A 15,846-nucleotide genomic window follows, 5' to 3' on the forward strand; every position below is an offset into this window, starting at 1 on the left:
TTTCTTTTTTTTTTTTTTTCCTTTTTTAAACATTTTTTATTATTATTTTTAAAAAACAACAACAACAAAAGTTTCAGTGAATTCCTTTTTTTTTTGTTCCCTGAGCTCACACTGGGGTCACTCCAATAAAACACGTAGCGCGACTTCACTGTGACCTTTGAAGCCAAAACTGAAGTAATGGTGCAATTAAGTGCAAACACGGAAATTCGCCTGACTCGTCGGTAACATGGGCTTTGAACAACATTTAAGGCTTATTGGGGACATTTTATGCATTAAATTATTGTCATATTTATAATGTCAGCTTCTGTGAATCACCCTCCCACAAGGAGTCAACAGCTCGTAACCAGGATTTAAGGAATTTTTTTAAAAAAAAAAAAAAGGATAAAGGACGGGGAGGAATAAATTCACCATTTCCATTGTAGCGTTTCGTCGGAAAATCAGAGGGCTGAGCGCGCTCCTTCCCCCCGGCTGCAGTGCCTGGGGCTGAGCATGCTGCTGTGCAGGGGAGGCTCAGGTGGGTGCAGGCTGCCCAGTCCCCCCAGTGCTCCTAAAGGACTTTTCCCTCTCTGTCCCTCCCCTCGCCTCTATTCCAGCTTGCTGAGCGCTAACCCACGAACCCAACCAAACTGCTTCTGAGGGCCGTGGCCGAGATGCCACCTCAGGGACAGGAACAACCTGGGATGGTTTCCAATCAGAAGGGAAAAAAGCAATGACTGAGGTTTTTCTACAAACACAAACGTGGCTCTCTCCCGCCCCGAGCGCTCCCCCCACCAAACTCGTTGTGCTTTTGTCGTTATTTATTTTAGCATCGTCTACTTCCCTCCCTTGTCAATGCACGCGCCCATGGCTGGCTTCCCTGCTCGGCTCCCAGCCCCTGCCTTTACCCCGATACAGGAGGGAGATCTGCCCCTCTGGAATAATGCCCATTGCGTGGCCACCTCCGCAGGGAGCGGGGCAGCCGGAGGGGACAACTACTGTCACGGCAATCTACGTCGGTGAAGCTGAAGCTGTATCTCAGGCAAAAAGAGAAGAGAAAGACAACGGTGCCGAATTTCCAACTATATATACAGATTAAAAATCCCCCTCTCGCTGTGATACTAGGCAGAAATTGGCCATGGCAGTTGTGATGGGAGGAGCAGGGCGGCCGCGTGCCGTTAGGAAGCCAGGATGCTCATCCGCACGATCTCCTCGCCGCCCGGCTCCAGCTGGCCCCGCTGCGCCCGGCCACCTCGCGGCTCCCCGTCCGAGTCGCTCATCTCGGCGTCAGAGAAGTAGCCATCCGTCTCGGCCTCGAAGCGGTGCAGGGGGGGCCCTCCGGGGCCATCGGTCTTGGGGGGCTGCGAGCGCCGAGTCCCTCGGCTCTCCTTTGGTAATTTGAACCGCACGACGGTTTTCGGGCTACCTACGGGGTCAGGCACTTGAGCCGTGGGGTTGGGCTCGGGCCGAGCGCCGTTGGCCGCCACCACCGCCTCCTCCTCTCCAGCACAGCCCCTCGGGGCCGGCGGGTCGCTGCCTTTGGGGCCGGGCCCCTTCCTCGCCGCCCTTTTTGCCTCGCCCGATCCCCTGCGGTCCGCGGGCCTCGCCGCCCCTTTCTCCGACCTGCCGGGCCGCGATTCCTGGGCACAGGGCTTGGCAGCATCGTCTGACAGGTCGCTGGTGTGGTTAGTCCACCGCTCCGAGCCTTCCTGCTGGCTCCTGAAGACAGCGGTCAGGCCGCTCCGGGGCAGCTTTTTCTTAGTGTTCGTTCTCGTTTTGCTTTTCACCTTCTTGGCGGCCTCGCTCTGTTTGAAGGGGGACCTCAGGGAGTGGTCCATCATGAAGCTGAGCAGCGTCTCCTCGTCCTGGAGCAGCTCCTCGGACAGGCCGGGCGTGCTGTCCTCGTGGTGCGCGTTGTTCAGGGACCACTCGCTCATGGCCATGTTCTCAGCTGTGATCTGCACCGACTGTGCCAGCCAGCTGTTGAAGAAGGTCCCATCGATGGGGAAGGAAGTCGACAAGCCTGGGAAAACAAAGGTGGAGAACTGGCTCAGGAACCAGAAGCAGCTCTTCCCTTTGAATAAGAATGCACAGCGCTCAGCAAAACTCCCTGATGCTGGATAAACTCAAAACGACTCAGCGTGCCACGTAAGGAACCAGGAGGGGGTTTGCTGCAGTGTTAGTGGTGAATTTGACCCTAGAGTCACACAACATACAGATCTGAGCAGAGCATCTTCCTGAAGCACTGAAAAGCAGCCTGAACCCGCAGTGCAGTGCAGGGGCAGCAGGACAAGGAGGGCTCAGCATCCCCTCCCAGGAGCTGCTGCACAGTCCTGAACAGGGACACGTCCTGTCTGACCCCCGCTGCTGCCCCACTGCCCGCAGCACTGTGCTAACCCAGTTCCCAGCACACTCCTGAACAGGCAGTGAACCCTAACGCAGCACGGCTTGGGTGAGATGGGAGGAGGGCCTGGGAGTTCTCTCCGAGCACTTGGAAGCATGAGAATCAAAGAGCAGCAGCAGAGATGACAGGCTGGAATGGAAAAAGCTGAAAAGCATCCTAATAATTCTGTCTGAGAGCAAGAGTGAGCATGATGGGCTGGGACGTGCCGAATCAGCAGACCGAGAAGCAATGCCAAAGGCACACAGGCACAACCAGCTTCAATCCCTGCAACAGAAACCCATCGGTCTGACATCACAGTTTCCTTCAGGGCTGGGGGGAAGATGAGATGTGATGTTTGCTGTGAGTGCTTGCCTGTCAAAGTAGCAATGCAGAGATGGAGTGGTGGTGCTCTGACTCACAGCATGGAGAACACATCCCCCGAATGATGCATGACCCAGTGCAGCCTTTCTGCATGGGTAAGCACCCCAGGGGTTAACCGTTGCTATGAAGCTTCAGCAAGCCCAGCTTAGGGACTGTCACCCCGAGGAAGTTCCCATCTGCCCCTGTGGTCCTTCTCCAGAACAATCCTGATGGTGCCACAGGGCAGGGCAAACAGCACAGGGATGATGAGCTCAGGGCACCCCAAGATTCCTCCCCCATCACAGCAGCCCCAAGCGATGCCTGAAGCAATTTGTAAAATCCAGCACACTGCAAGACCTCGTTTCTCTTCTCTGCTGCCTGGTTTTCCAGACTGACTGAAGGGCAGTTTCTTTCCACAGCCCTGTAGGCCCCCATTCAATATGACAGAGCTTGCCCCAGAAAACTCCCCTTGTTCTGCTGGTGGGGATGCAGCTGATGGAGCAGAGCAGGAGGTGGGAGAAGCATCTGCTGGAATGACACTGATGGTGCTGGAGGTACATGCAAGCAAAATGGCACAGAAGATGTACAGGATCCGCCCTGCTTTGAAGTGGGTAAGTCTGATTTTATCACCAAGTGCAATTGCAGCTGTTCTTGCACTCTGTGCAACCCCTAGGCTGTTTTACAGCCTGGACCCAGCAGGGTGAGGTCTCTGCTGCAGCACTGTGGCCATGGCATGCTGGGGCTGATCCCACATGGGATGGGCTGGGGGCTGCACCGCGCTCCTCAACGCTGCTCCCCAAAAGCAGGAGCCTCTGGAGAGCCGCCAGCCCACGAGAAGCTCTGTGCCTATAAAATCAGACTTACCCAGTTGTCCCAACACAGTTTCGTTGACTGATTTCCTTTTTTCTTTCTTCTCAGGGCTATTTTTTCTACCATCTCTTCCTTTCCTTCTCGGATCACTTTTCTTACCCTTTGTCTTCTTCCCAGTTTGTTCTGGCAGTTTTTAGAGAAAAAGGAAAACTGTGTGTGAGACGAGGCACCAGGATGAGCCAGCTCCACAGGGCACACCCTCTAGGGATGAAGGCTGTGCTACTTCTTAGCCAAAAGTAGGCTCACGTCTCTATAGGTTAAGGAAATGTGAATCCTGTAGGCTACATAAAAGAGGTTTGGGCTGTGGCTGTGAGCTTGGCGTGGCTGCAGGAGCAGCGCCACTGAAGGCAGCAGACTCACAAGAAATTGTGCAGCCACCAAGGCACCCTCCTGGAATGGGATTTGGGGGATGCAGGGAGAAGCAAGGGGGACACCCCCAAACTTTGATCTGAAACCTTCCAGAAAATGAGAAGCAATCCCAAACCCTGCTCTGGAAGCTTCACAGACATCAGGAACAAGCCCAAACCTTACTATGAAACCCACCAGGAGATGAGAGAGAACCCCAAACTCCATTCAGAAACCAACCAGAAGAGCAGGAACGCACCCAAACTGTTCTGAAGCCCTCCAGGAGATCAGGGAGCCTCCGAACCTGCTGGCACATCATGGAAACTGCCTGTGCACATCCCAGGCTAGCTGTGGACACAGCTGCAGGAGGGACTGAGCTGCAAAGCATGTAGCATTGGCAGCATTTTATAGCAGACCTTGGTGTGATTTTACCTTTCAGCTGTGGTAACTGTTTACACTCATACCAGGCAGTGGTGGAAAAAAACAAAGCTATAAAACCGGTGTATTGAACACAGCTAAAAGGAGGAGGAAAGATGAGCAACATTGCCTATGGAAAGCCAGGAATGTAACTGCAAGCTATGCAGCCGTTCAGCTAAAAAAAAATCAGTGTTTCCTAAATGGTTTTGAATTTCTACTGGATTTATTCCTCTTGGGTAAACAGGACAAATACATACCCTATAAAAGTACAACTTGTATTGCCAAGCGCTGCACTCCAAAGGTTTTTAGTTACTCTCTCAGGCCCAGAGAATTCCGTGCTGAAACATCCACATTGATTTTTGAAGGGGGAAGGACACTGCTCTCACACCAGCACTTGGGCAGCTGATGGAGATGAGCCATGCAGGTTGTCAGCTCAGACCTGCACAAGCCAAGCAGCTGCCAAAGCAACGATGTTAAGAACTGGACACTGTTCCTGATGCAAGTGCATCAACTTGCTGTGTTGGATGGGGGCAGCCCAGAGAACAGCCCCTCTCCTTTCAGCTGGGCTGGAAATGCATGGGGCAAGCAGAGGAGGGCATCTCACAGCACCTGCATGCACAGGGGATTTACAGTCCCAGGGTTGCCAGAACTCCTCACAAGCACAGGGCTCACCACAAGAAAGAAAAGCAAAAGCAAAATGGGTATTTGCTGCATTCCTGCCAAATAACAGGAGGAACAGACACATTTTTCACTTTGCTTGCAAAATGAAAACATATCTTTGTTTGGACAGCACAATGGATCTAAAGAAAAACGTGAACATTACTTTTTGAAGAGGGACCTGTCAAAATAGCAACCATATTTCAAAGCCAGACAGCGTTTTCTATCTGCTTCATGCAATAAAAATAAGGGAGAGAGAGAGATGGGTTCATCTTACATGGGCAGTCCTCGCTGATTTTATTAAAAATCTCCTGCTGAAATCATCATCTATCAGTGAGAAAAATAAACCCCTCACGAATGGCGCTTCATATGGGAGCCATTCCAAAACCAACCTGAGCTAAAACCATCTCTGGGATAAGCCCAGAAGACTTTGGTTATAGCTACAATGAAAGCAGTTAAAAACCAGCTTTGTCTGGGCAAAACAATGTGGATTTTCTTCCTTCTTTGAGAAACTGCGGGCATGCAGAGCAATCCAGTCAGGAGCAGCACAGAGGGATTGCTACAGGGACCATTCCCATTGACTGCAACTCACTCAGCCACCAAGCCACTTTCCAGTCACTAACGATGCAGAACACAGCAGCCTGGTATCCATAGGTTTGGTGCTGTGAGCTGCTAAGGACCCTTAGCTCTAAGTCACCTGAAGCGAGGAGGCCCAGCAAAAAATGTGGGCATTGAGAGCACTGTGCACGATGAGGGTGGCAGAGGTGGGAAGTGGGCACTGAGGATGGGAGCAGTGTATAGAGTTGGAGGAAGGATGGCCTGAGAGGTGGGATGTGCCACCCCACAGTGGGGAGCTGTGCTGCCAACAGAAAATAAAACAGCAAAATGCTCTTTGACCCATGGAAAGAGCACCAGGGAGGCACGCAGCAGGTGAACAGCAGCTTGGCTCAGCCAGTTCAGAGCATAAAGCTCACGGGTAAATGCAAAGTGTTTGGGGCTACATGAGAATACCACTTGCACCAAAACGCAATTACAAAGCCTGCATACCTATCTGCTGTAAGAATCACTACAGTCCTCCAGGCAGGCCAAACACTCACAGTACTCCAGTTCCCACCAGTGCACCCCTAATGCCACTCCATTTTGCTCCAGCTCCATTCAGTCCTGTGCTAGAAGGCGAATTCCCACCTTGTTAAAAGACTTCCTGGAAAAGGACCCAGCTGAAGAACTGGGTTCAGCCACCTTTCCCAAACAGCCAACGTGACAGCAGGCTGTGCTCCTGAAGCAGCTCTTCCAGTGAAACCTGATAACCAGGGGAGCAGCAACCTGCCCCTGCCATCAGCCCACATCCTCACTGCACACCTTGGGCCCTGTGCTGCCCAGCTCTGGCCATGCAGGGCAATCTGCAGAGGATCCAAGCCCCACACGTCTCAACACGCGCATGTCTCGGCCTCCAAAACTTCAGTCAAAGGAAACTTTTGTAAAGGAAAGCTCAGCCCAGACAGTTCCTGAAGAAACCCCAAACATGTGATGGCTTCAAATGCATCTCCAAGCCACAAACACAACAAGAGTCGGATGTGTTTGCCAAAGCTCCAGATGCTGCTTCTGGAAAAACCGTTCTGCAGCCACAGAGCCTGGTGCTGTGCTGCCACTGAAAAAAGGAGGAGGGATGCAGGGCTGTGGGTTTGGGCACTGTTTGTTTAAAAGGGAAAAAAAAAAAAAAAAAGACAGAAGGAAAGCAACTTTATTTCAGTTTCTTAATGAAGAGGTGCCAGAGCTTTGCAGGAAGTACGTGTGTCATTCTCACTAACCAGAATGAGGAGCAGGAAGAAGTACAGGAGGTAAAAGCCATCCCATCCACAGCTTAACTTCTGACACAACCAGAGGGAGCCAAACAGACCCCAGAGCTGTTTCATGGAGCCAGGCAGTGCTGAGGAGCAGCTCTGTGCTCAGGGCATGCTTTCAAAACAATGAACAGAACCAAGTGCTCCTGCAGCAGCACCTTCATGTGAACCCTGGGATTCTGTTTTAGCACCAGCACCTAACAGCATTCATCTGAGCAAGGATTGGGAGGGATGTGTGACAGCAAGGACTGCTGGCACCTCAGTCACCCACGGTAAGGCATTATTGCACACTTCAGAACAAAGCTGTAAACGTTTGATGAGTCAACACAGGAACTGTGCTGGAAGCACCCAGCAGGGCAGGGGTTGCTCTGCCTTCCTCTGCTGGGGGACTGAGGTTCAGAAGAGGGCACTGAACAGCTTCTGCAAGCAGTACTGACCTGGGTAAAGATCCTTCTCAATGAGTATCATCTGCAGGTGGAAGATCTGCTCCTGGAGTTTACAGATGGTGTGTTTCATTTTCTCCCGTCTCGTCACCATGTAACAGAGATTTCTAACCTACAGAAACACAAGAAACAGCATCTGGTTTAGCAGGGCTGGAAGTGAATCCCCAAGCTGCATCACTGTTCTGCTGCCTGGGGTCAGCTCTGTGCCCGGCGTCCATCCCCAGCCTCACCCAGGTTGTGCACAAACACCCACGTTAGTCTGTAACCTCTCCTTCACAGGCTGAGCTCACAAGCAGGATTCACACTCCTGCACCCATGCTTTCTAACACAGCTCTCGGGCAGGAAAACAGGGCCAGGGCACTGCCCTGAGCAGTCAGGATTAACCTGCAGTGCATTGTTCAACCTGTGCTGCTGCTGAACATCAGTGCATAAAGAGAGCAATACTCACCAAAAGGGAATGGAGCCAAGAGAAACCCAGGTACCTTACCAGAAATCACGCAGCAACAGTGTGGATGCACAAGCTGTTGTAATCTCCCATCAATTGCCCACAGGCCTAATGATACAGTTAACGTTTCTAAAGGATTCTGTAAGTCTCAGAGGTTGGGATGCTGTGGGAGCAGTACTGTAATGCAGTTGGGGTCTGGGGCATCTCCTCCTATCATGGGCCCCCTCACACTGGGACTTGCACCAGAAGTTGTGGGGCTATTGGAGAACTATTTCCATTTTTATCCATGAATTCTCCTTTTGCATCCAGCATGAAGGTGGGCAAGGAGGGCAGAGCCAGGCTCAGCAGTGTGGGCAGCAGCATAGCTGTGCTGCCTGCATGAGCCATGCAGAACTGCCCACTGCCCTACAGCAGGTGCTGATCATGTACAAATACAGCAGAACACTCAGCTGACATCAGACTGTGCCAGTAGCCATGTGCAGGTGTGGCTGTCCTGACCCATAGCTGGCCAGCACCTTCCCCTCCACACACTGATTCACGTTTGCCCCACAAGTACCTGCATTCTCACTTTGTTTTGTACTACAGCTCATGACATTTTATCAACCGAGAGGGAAGCTCTAAGCGCAAGCAACCAAGCACAAGAAATAAACTTTTCCCTAGCAAAGTGCATTTAATGCTTCCTTCTCCATCCCCAGCCCACCCAGGACAAACCCCTACCAGCACATCCATCGGGGGCAGGATGCATCCCCCAGTGCCTGCAGTTCTCATGCAAACCAGTGGCATCACAGTTACTCCTCACATGCATGCAGCTGCAGACAGCTCCAGTGCCATCTCAGTGCCACAGCTCAGTGCCACTGTGTGCAGCATAACTGGGGGCAGCCCAGCTCTGTCACCACAGCTGCAGCCATGCAGTGCTTCCCCAGGACACGGCTGGTTTCAGTTGGGTTAGCTGAGCTGTGAACCCACACATGGATACAGCAAGCAGCCTGGGACCTCACTGCTGCCTGGGGACAGTTAGGGAGCACTCAGGTGTACAAGGAGAGAAAAGGGTTTTTTTCTTTTTTTTTTTTTCCTCCCATCTCCTGGCTGTAAATATACAGCACATAGCTTGCTTTTTCATATTTTACTACGTTCTCTTTTTTTGTTCTGGATGGAAGAAAACATCAAACTGAAATTTCTTTATGAGGAAAACAACTGCCTCTGGCAAGCAGTATATCAAAGTGTTTGGCAATATCTCCTCTCTGCAATTTTATACTCCTGGAAGAAAGCATCACTTGCACTCTGCTTAGAGACTGCTGGTATTTACACACACTTAGACAGTAAAACACCACCCGCACTGCTTCCCCCAGCCAAGCTGAGATGCTGGGAAGAAAGCCTGAGAACCATACAGCTTTTTGTTACAGCTAATTTAAACAGCCAGCTCTTGGTAAAGGCTTTAAAGCAAAAAGAGCCAAGAAGAAAAGGAGGAAAAGCGGGGAGGACCACATCAGGACACCCAGGAAATGGGACCGGCACATTTGCAGACCTCAACCCTCGGTTCACTTCTAAATATTGCCTGGAGAGCTGCTGGGGGCTGCCATCACCCCAAATCCACACTGGCCAGGTGAGAGCCTCCTGGGACAGCTCAGCACAGCGCTCTGTACAGGGATACACTCCAGCAACAACAGCCCTGATGGAGCACATGGGTTTGCCATTACAGGGAAAGCCACACTCACCCTCTCCAGGTCTTGCCTGAGGTGTGTGAAAAGCTTCAAGCGCCGGTAGAGAACATCCTGCTCCTGCTGAGCCAAGTTGTCCACTTCATCCGTTTTTGGTGTCAGCAGCGGTTTGTTGGAGTTTGCTTTCCTCTTCAGCTTCCAGTACTGATAGACAAAATCCACCAGCGACTCACTTAAATCGAGGTTTTCTGCCACCTCGGAAGGCTTCACGAGTTCATAGAAGTCCTCCTCCAGCTGCTGGAGCTTTTGCTTCCTCAGTGTCACCTTCTCCAGGTCCAGCTGGGCTTGGTCAGGCTCTGTCCGTGTCTCCTCAGGTAGTTTGGTGGCACCAGTGCTGTGCTCCAGGCAGAAGGACTTGAACTTCACTTCATCATTGTCTGCTAAAATAGTCCGCATGTCGAGGTTGTGGTCAAAGGCGCAGGTGACGTGGAATGCGGTGATACAGGCAGGCATGGAGCACTGTGGGGAGAAGGACAGGGCTGGTGGTGAAGCACAATGGGACCACAAGACACAGCTTCACTAAAGGAGCGACGCCCTCACAGTGACAGCACCCATCCCCAAGCCACGGATGCTCTGTAACATGCACTGCTCAGGCTATATTGCCCGAGTCCTACACACCAGTGAGGGTGGGCACCAAAATCCCCTGCAGAAGAAACCCAGGGCTCACCAGGCACCTCCTCACCTAACCTGCTTGTGTTCTCTGTGACAAGCCCTGATGCCTTTCACCTACCATAAAAACGAGACTCTGACAGTTCTTCCAGCTACACGTCAACAACACGTGGCCAGTGGGACGCCCAGAGATCAAAAGCTGATTTATCCTGAAAAATTTCCATCTTTATTTCATCCTGTTCCCTACCCTACTCCATTCCTATGCCATTGTTAATGACAGCCTACAGGTGTTAAGGTTCAGGAGTGAGCAGAGTACGTAAGAAGCAACCAGTGCTCCAGATTACGATGCCTTATACTTCTGGAAATTATACAGACTTCAATTAGCTCCATTAAAAAAAAAATTAGGAAAGAAAAAAGAAATTCACCATATACAGAGCAAAGATGCTATTTACGTTCATGAAATAAGATTTGAGAATTGGTTCAGTGACTAGACTTACCAGATGTGCACCAGATGAAAGTTTTAACCATTTCCCTAACTTACCTTATGCTTCCATTACTTGAATCTCACAGACAGCAAAACAGATGAACCCCAAACCTGGTTTCCTACAGACAAAAAGCAACCCACCACCAGTACAGCACCAATACTCACATCAGCACATTCTCCCCCTCTGTTCATTAACTGTTTTTTAATGGCTCAGAATGTCAGGTAATTGCTTCAGCCATAACCCATAAGAAATCAGTCTCCTCCAGCTGCTAATGGCCAGTTAAACTGCAATAATGAGGCATTTTAAGTGAACTATTACTGTAGGCACAGCATTTCAGCATTATGCAGGGACTGCTCTGGCAGGGCAGCGGGGTGCAGCACCAGCCTGGCCACGAACCTCCCTGCACATGGAACACAAACCACCAGGATGCTGTAGGGTTGCACCAGGGCTCTGCTGTGCTGAGGTCTAATTTTCAAAATGAACAGAAAAGAAATGCTGGTAGTATCTGAGGACAAATGCTTGGATTGCCAAACATTAGTATGCCCCAGGGGTGGATGCTGGGCACCAGTTCTCCCAGCAGTGATATGCTGCTGGTGGAGCAGGTGGTGGCACATGGCTGCCACCAGGGCTGGGCGTTGGCATCCACCATACTTGCCATGTCCACCCATACTCACATCTCCAGTTGCTGACATGGAATATAAGCAGCTCAACTCACTCTATTCAAATACATCCTCTTATTCCTAATTTCAGCCCGGAACTGCTTGTGAAGGTGGCTGCCAGCTTTTGGAGGAGTTAATATATCATGTGCTGGCTTTTAAAGTGCATACACTCACTTCTGCAGTCACAGAGAGAGATTTACTACGAGGAAGAGACGCAATGTCATTTGATGGAGTCCCTCTTCCTCACTTTAATGGCACATTAAGGTTGGAAGCCTTTGCCAGCTGTAAGTTCCCTTGATTGAGTTTTCTTGTCTGGTAGCCAAGATGGTAATCTTACAGCACAGAGATATATAGCCACGGAATACTCCGTTGTGTCTATTTTGGTGTAACAGCTGGGGGTGCTTCAAATTAAATCATCGGGAAGATCCTTTTGTGTTGCAATGCAAATAAATACCTACAGAGACAGGGACACGGCAGCCTGTGCTGGGGACAACCCACAGCAGCGTGATGGCATTGTCAGCACATCCAGGGCTCACTGGGACAGCACCAGCAGCAGGGGCGATCACACCTCAGGAATAAAGCAAAGTGAATGACGTACACCCTGGATTCCTCTTCCAGCAGATGGCAAGCAGCAGTTGTCAGAAACTGTGCCCAAAATGCAAACAAAACAATGAGGCTGCTCCAATGACAGGGCAACAAAGGAACATACCCAGTCAGCACTCTCAGTGACCTTGTCTGAGCCAGAAGCAGGCACACATCGATCCGTCCCAGCCCTGGTGAGCAGAGTGGTGCTGGGATGGACTCATCTGTGTGGGTGCTGCCAGTGGAACAGCCTGGGTGCACAGAGTGGGCACTCCCTGACCCGCTCTGCATCCAATCCTGCTCCTTGTCCCACAGTTCCTTTAGCTCCAGGATTTCAGAACATCTGCTGCACCAGGTAGAAGCAAATCCATTCCCAAACAAAATTCTGAGATGGTGAAGGCTGCACCACAGATCGATGTGGGCTGTTAATCAATCCTCAAACAAACCTTGGTGGGAAGAAGTAGAGGGATGACTTTATCTGCCCATGAAATTCAAATACTGCTAACCATGAAACCCAGCAGATGTTTAACAGCTTACAGTGGTGCTATGCTGCAGTTCTGGGGCAGAAGTGGAAGGAAGTGGCTACTCCAACAGAACTGCAAGGGAAATTTAGGAAGGAAAAACCAATTACCAGTGCTGAACCCCAGCCAAGCCATCAGATATGACACTTCTGCATCGTCACAAAGAAATACCACGTGATTTTTAGTGACCACAGATGGGTTGGTTCCTGGTGGCACTTTTCAGACAGAACATGCAATTTCAGCCCCGCTGAAATCCTTGGAGGATGACAGGGCCCCACTTCATGCTGGGGCTCAGGATGTTGGTGAGCACCCACACCGCTCTTCCCCACTCACAATTCTCAAGTTTCTGGATGATGTCAGCAAAAGATGATGTCCTTTGCAGAAGGCTGCCACCAGCTAACAGAGATGCAGCTCTTCAGGCTGCCCTAAAAGGTAAGTTCTTCTAGAGAGACAGTTGTTGTTTCCAGCGAGGAGGGCATTGGGTTTCTCTGTCCACAGTGTGTCAGGACGTGGGCTGCACACATCCTGGCTCCTGGCACTCTCTCTTGTAGTTCAGCAAAGCAAACAAGAAAATTCTTGCTGGATACTCAGTGCTCCTCGGCATATCCTGATGTCTGACCACAAGAACCACCACATAAAGTCATGACTTCCCCTTAAGAGAGGATGGGAAAAGTGTGTTTTCAGGGCTGTATTACTTATGTCCAGTACAAGGGAGCACTGGATCAACTACAGCAGGTTTACAGCTTTCTATCAGAAAAACAAGAGAAGTAATGATGTGCAAGCAGCAACATCAGAGGCACAGAGAGGTGGAAAGGGCAGAAGGTATGCTTCCCTTCTGGTGGTCAAATCTGGATGGGAAGAAATACCTCAACACACAGAGATGCCTCACATTGGTCTCTGACAGAGTGGAGGTTTCTGAAGCCGCAGCTCTGTCTGTGGGCACCCACGTGCCTGTTGGGGTGGCAGGCTCCTGCTCCCCAGCTCCCTTCCAGGGTTACTGCCTCTTGTCCTGGCTCAGCCTGGTTCCAGTCACTCAGATAAACCTGCCCTGGAAGCAGCGAGGACATTCTGCAGCCTGCGGGCACCTGGAGCATCAGCTCCTGCTGCCAGGAGTGAAAGCTGAGTGCTTTAACAGCAAACAACCCTCTCCTTTCAGAGCTGTGTCATAAACCTAAAACGCTGACAAAGGTAGTTAGATTACACCTGTATAAACAGGCACTAATCAAAAATATGCTCCATAAACATCAGCTCTGAAAACACAGCTCTCTACCTCTGATGCGTATGGAACCCGATTATTTATCTACAAGTAAGCTTGCTGATTTACTCCACAAATCCTCAAACAAAGGCACTGCTTGCTTCTTTTTCCTCCTTTTCCTTGAAACAAAATCACCCTGAAAGCATTCAGGTAGCATCAGCAGACACTCCAGCGACAGCCTCATGAAGTCATATCGGACAGTAAAGCTCCTGTTCCATTTCAAGTGACATTTCATGCAAATCCATGCAGTCCCAGGGACTGCACTGCTAACACGTAATGCCGGTGCTGAGAGGATGAAGCCCCAGAGGAGCTGAATTTTCTTTGATGCTGCCAAGCCTGTTTGCCTCCTCTCCCTGCCCTTCCGTTCTTTGAAAGCAGTTGCCGCTATGACACAGTATCTCCATCTGGCAGGGTGAATAAGCAGATCCACCCAGAACCATAAAAAAAAAAAAAAAAGTAGTGAGTCAACACTAGAGATTTAAAGAAGTATTGTGAGGTTTCATTTCAAGCTAAAGGGATTGCTTTTAAATAGCTCCCTTTAGAGTATTAAACCTGAGGCAGTCACACCAACGCAGCCCTGTTCCATCACCCTCCTGCCACCAGCCAGCTGCTCTGCTCTCCAGTACTCACTGCCGCACGCATCCACCCCCGTGGTGCGGCTCCCAGTGCTGTACAGGAGCTGATTAGCTGGGATTGGGATGCATCCAAACCTTTCTCCCTATTTTTCAAAGCTTAATGGCTATTCCATGTCCCTACTGCATGCCAAGACTGCTTCCACGTCTGGTCTGCCAAGGAAAGCACGAGCACCGGCACTGCACAGCTGCAGATCCCAGCCCATCCCCAGGGACCGCCAGGGTGAAGCTTGATGCAAGTGACCCAGCAAAGCTCCTGCACTGAGAGCGTAGCCCTGAAGCTCTGTCCCACTTTTGTAAGAGAAGAGTCCTGAGCTCCTGCTTTTAGCTGAATGCCTCACCACCTCGTCAGCATGCTGCTGCTGTGGGAAGAGCAGGAAATCGGATGTCTGCGGTGCTCAGCTTAGGTGCAGCAAAACAGGAGAACATCTGGGAATGTAATACGCAGTAAATACTCTATTTTGCAAGCCAGCAGGCTTTTGGGGGGGGGGGGGGCAGCGCTGCCTGATCCTGAGGCTTCCTGCTGTCCCCCTCGAGAAAGGTTTCACATCCAACCCCACAGCTTGTGAAACGCTCAGGCTTCAAATCCCATGGGAAATGGACTTCCTGGCAGCCACACCAAGCCCTTCCGCTGGGGGTTCCTGATCTCCAACTAAGGTCATCTGCAGCCTGGGTAATTAGTGTCACCACAGCAACATCACTGCATTACGCACAAGAAAGTTCATCTAGATTCCTAGCACTCAATACATTAAGAGATTGCAAACAACAACAGCTGATGATGTCTGATTGGTGCTCATGCTCCTTGTTAGGTGCGATCTTGGGACTCGGGCCAGGAATGAGCCCAGCCTGGATCTCATCCACCAACAGCTCAAGAATCTCTCGTGGCTACTACAGGCACAACCATGGGGTCTGAGTTTCCTTGCTGCTGATTCACGTACCTGAATGCAGGTCCCAGTGCACTCCTTGCAGAGGCTGCAGGACAAAGCCCATCTGCTTGCTGGGATATGTGAGATCTTAGTAATGGGTTCCATTTTTTCAGGACATCCAATGCTAACCTGGTCACAAAATAGAAGACATCGTCAATACCTGTTACTATCCCAAATCTCCTACAGGGATACCTGAGGCAGTCAGAATGAGGGGAGGATATTTTGTTTCTTATTTTTCAAGTCACTCATAACTTGGGTAAAAAGCCAACACACAAACCAGAAAGAAATACAGATGATGCTCTGGACTTTTCTTTCATCTGCCTGCCAATTTGAACTAGTGCTTGCCCTTATTGTTCTGAATGCTGGTATGTCCTTGTCTCTCTGGCACTCCTCTTTGCACTTCACATCAAGGTAGGACAAAGTGACACTTTACAAACTGTTTCAACATCACCCCTCCTCGGGGAGCGTGGGTGCTTCCCATGAGCAGGGCCTTGCACCCTCCAGTGTCCTCCTTCATGGGGAGCTGCTTGGCTGCTAATTAAACACTCAGCTTGGTGCCTGATGGGCATTGCAGCTCCAACCTCAGCAGGGCTCAATGAGCCCAACTGGAATTGCTGTTGATGGATATCTAAGCTCAGACCAGGGGTAATGCTATAACGTGATGGAAAGTACAGCAATAATAGTGGAGTAGCAAAGTTCTGGGCTGCAGCAAATGAGGACAA

At 50.6% G+C, this 15,846-nt stretch overlaps 1 protein-coding gene across 3 annotated transcripts in view; it reads right to left on the minus strand.

The window, feature by feature from the left end:
- Positions 1-15,846, minus strand: part of JADE2 (jade family PHD finger 2) — a 54,299-nt gene continuing 38,453 nt past the window's right edge. For 2 of the 3 annotated variants that reach the window (XM_031598408.2, XM_031598407.2), the window contains exons 8-12: positions 15,137-15,253; positions 9,453-9,914; positions 7,287-7,404; positions 3,584-3,712; positions 1-1,999 (exon numbers count right to left, since the gene is read on the minus strand). In XM_031598408.2, the coding sequence (XP_031454268.2) occupies positions 1,155-1,999; positions 3,584-3,712; positions 7,287-7,404; positions 9,453-9,914; positions 15,137-15,253 (1,671 nt within the window). In that variant the 3' untranslated portion in view covers positions 1-1,154. The remainder of the gene's footprint in view (positions 2,000-3,583; positions 3,713-7,286; positions 7,405-9,452; positions 9,915-15,136; positions 15,254-15,846) is intronic. The other variant, XM_031598409.2, reaches the window with a different exon arrangement.

The sequence above is a fragment of the Phasianus colchicus genome, chromosome 15 (assembly GCF_987193195.1).
Source record: "Phasianus colchicus chromosome 15, bPhaCol1.hap1.1, whole genome shotgun sequence".
Taxonomy (NCBI): Eukaryota; Metazoa; Chordata; class Aves; order Galliformes; family Phasianidae; genus Phasianus; species Phasianus colchicus.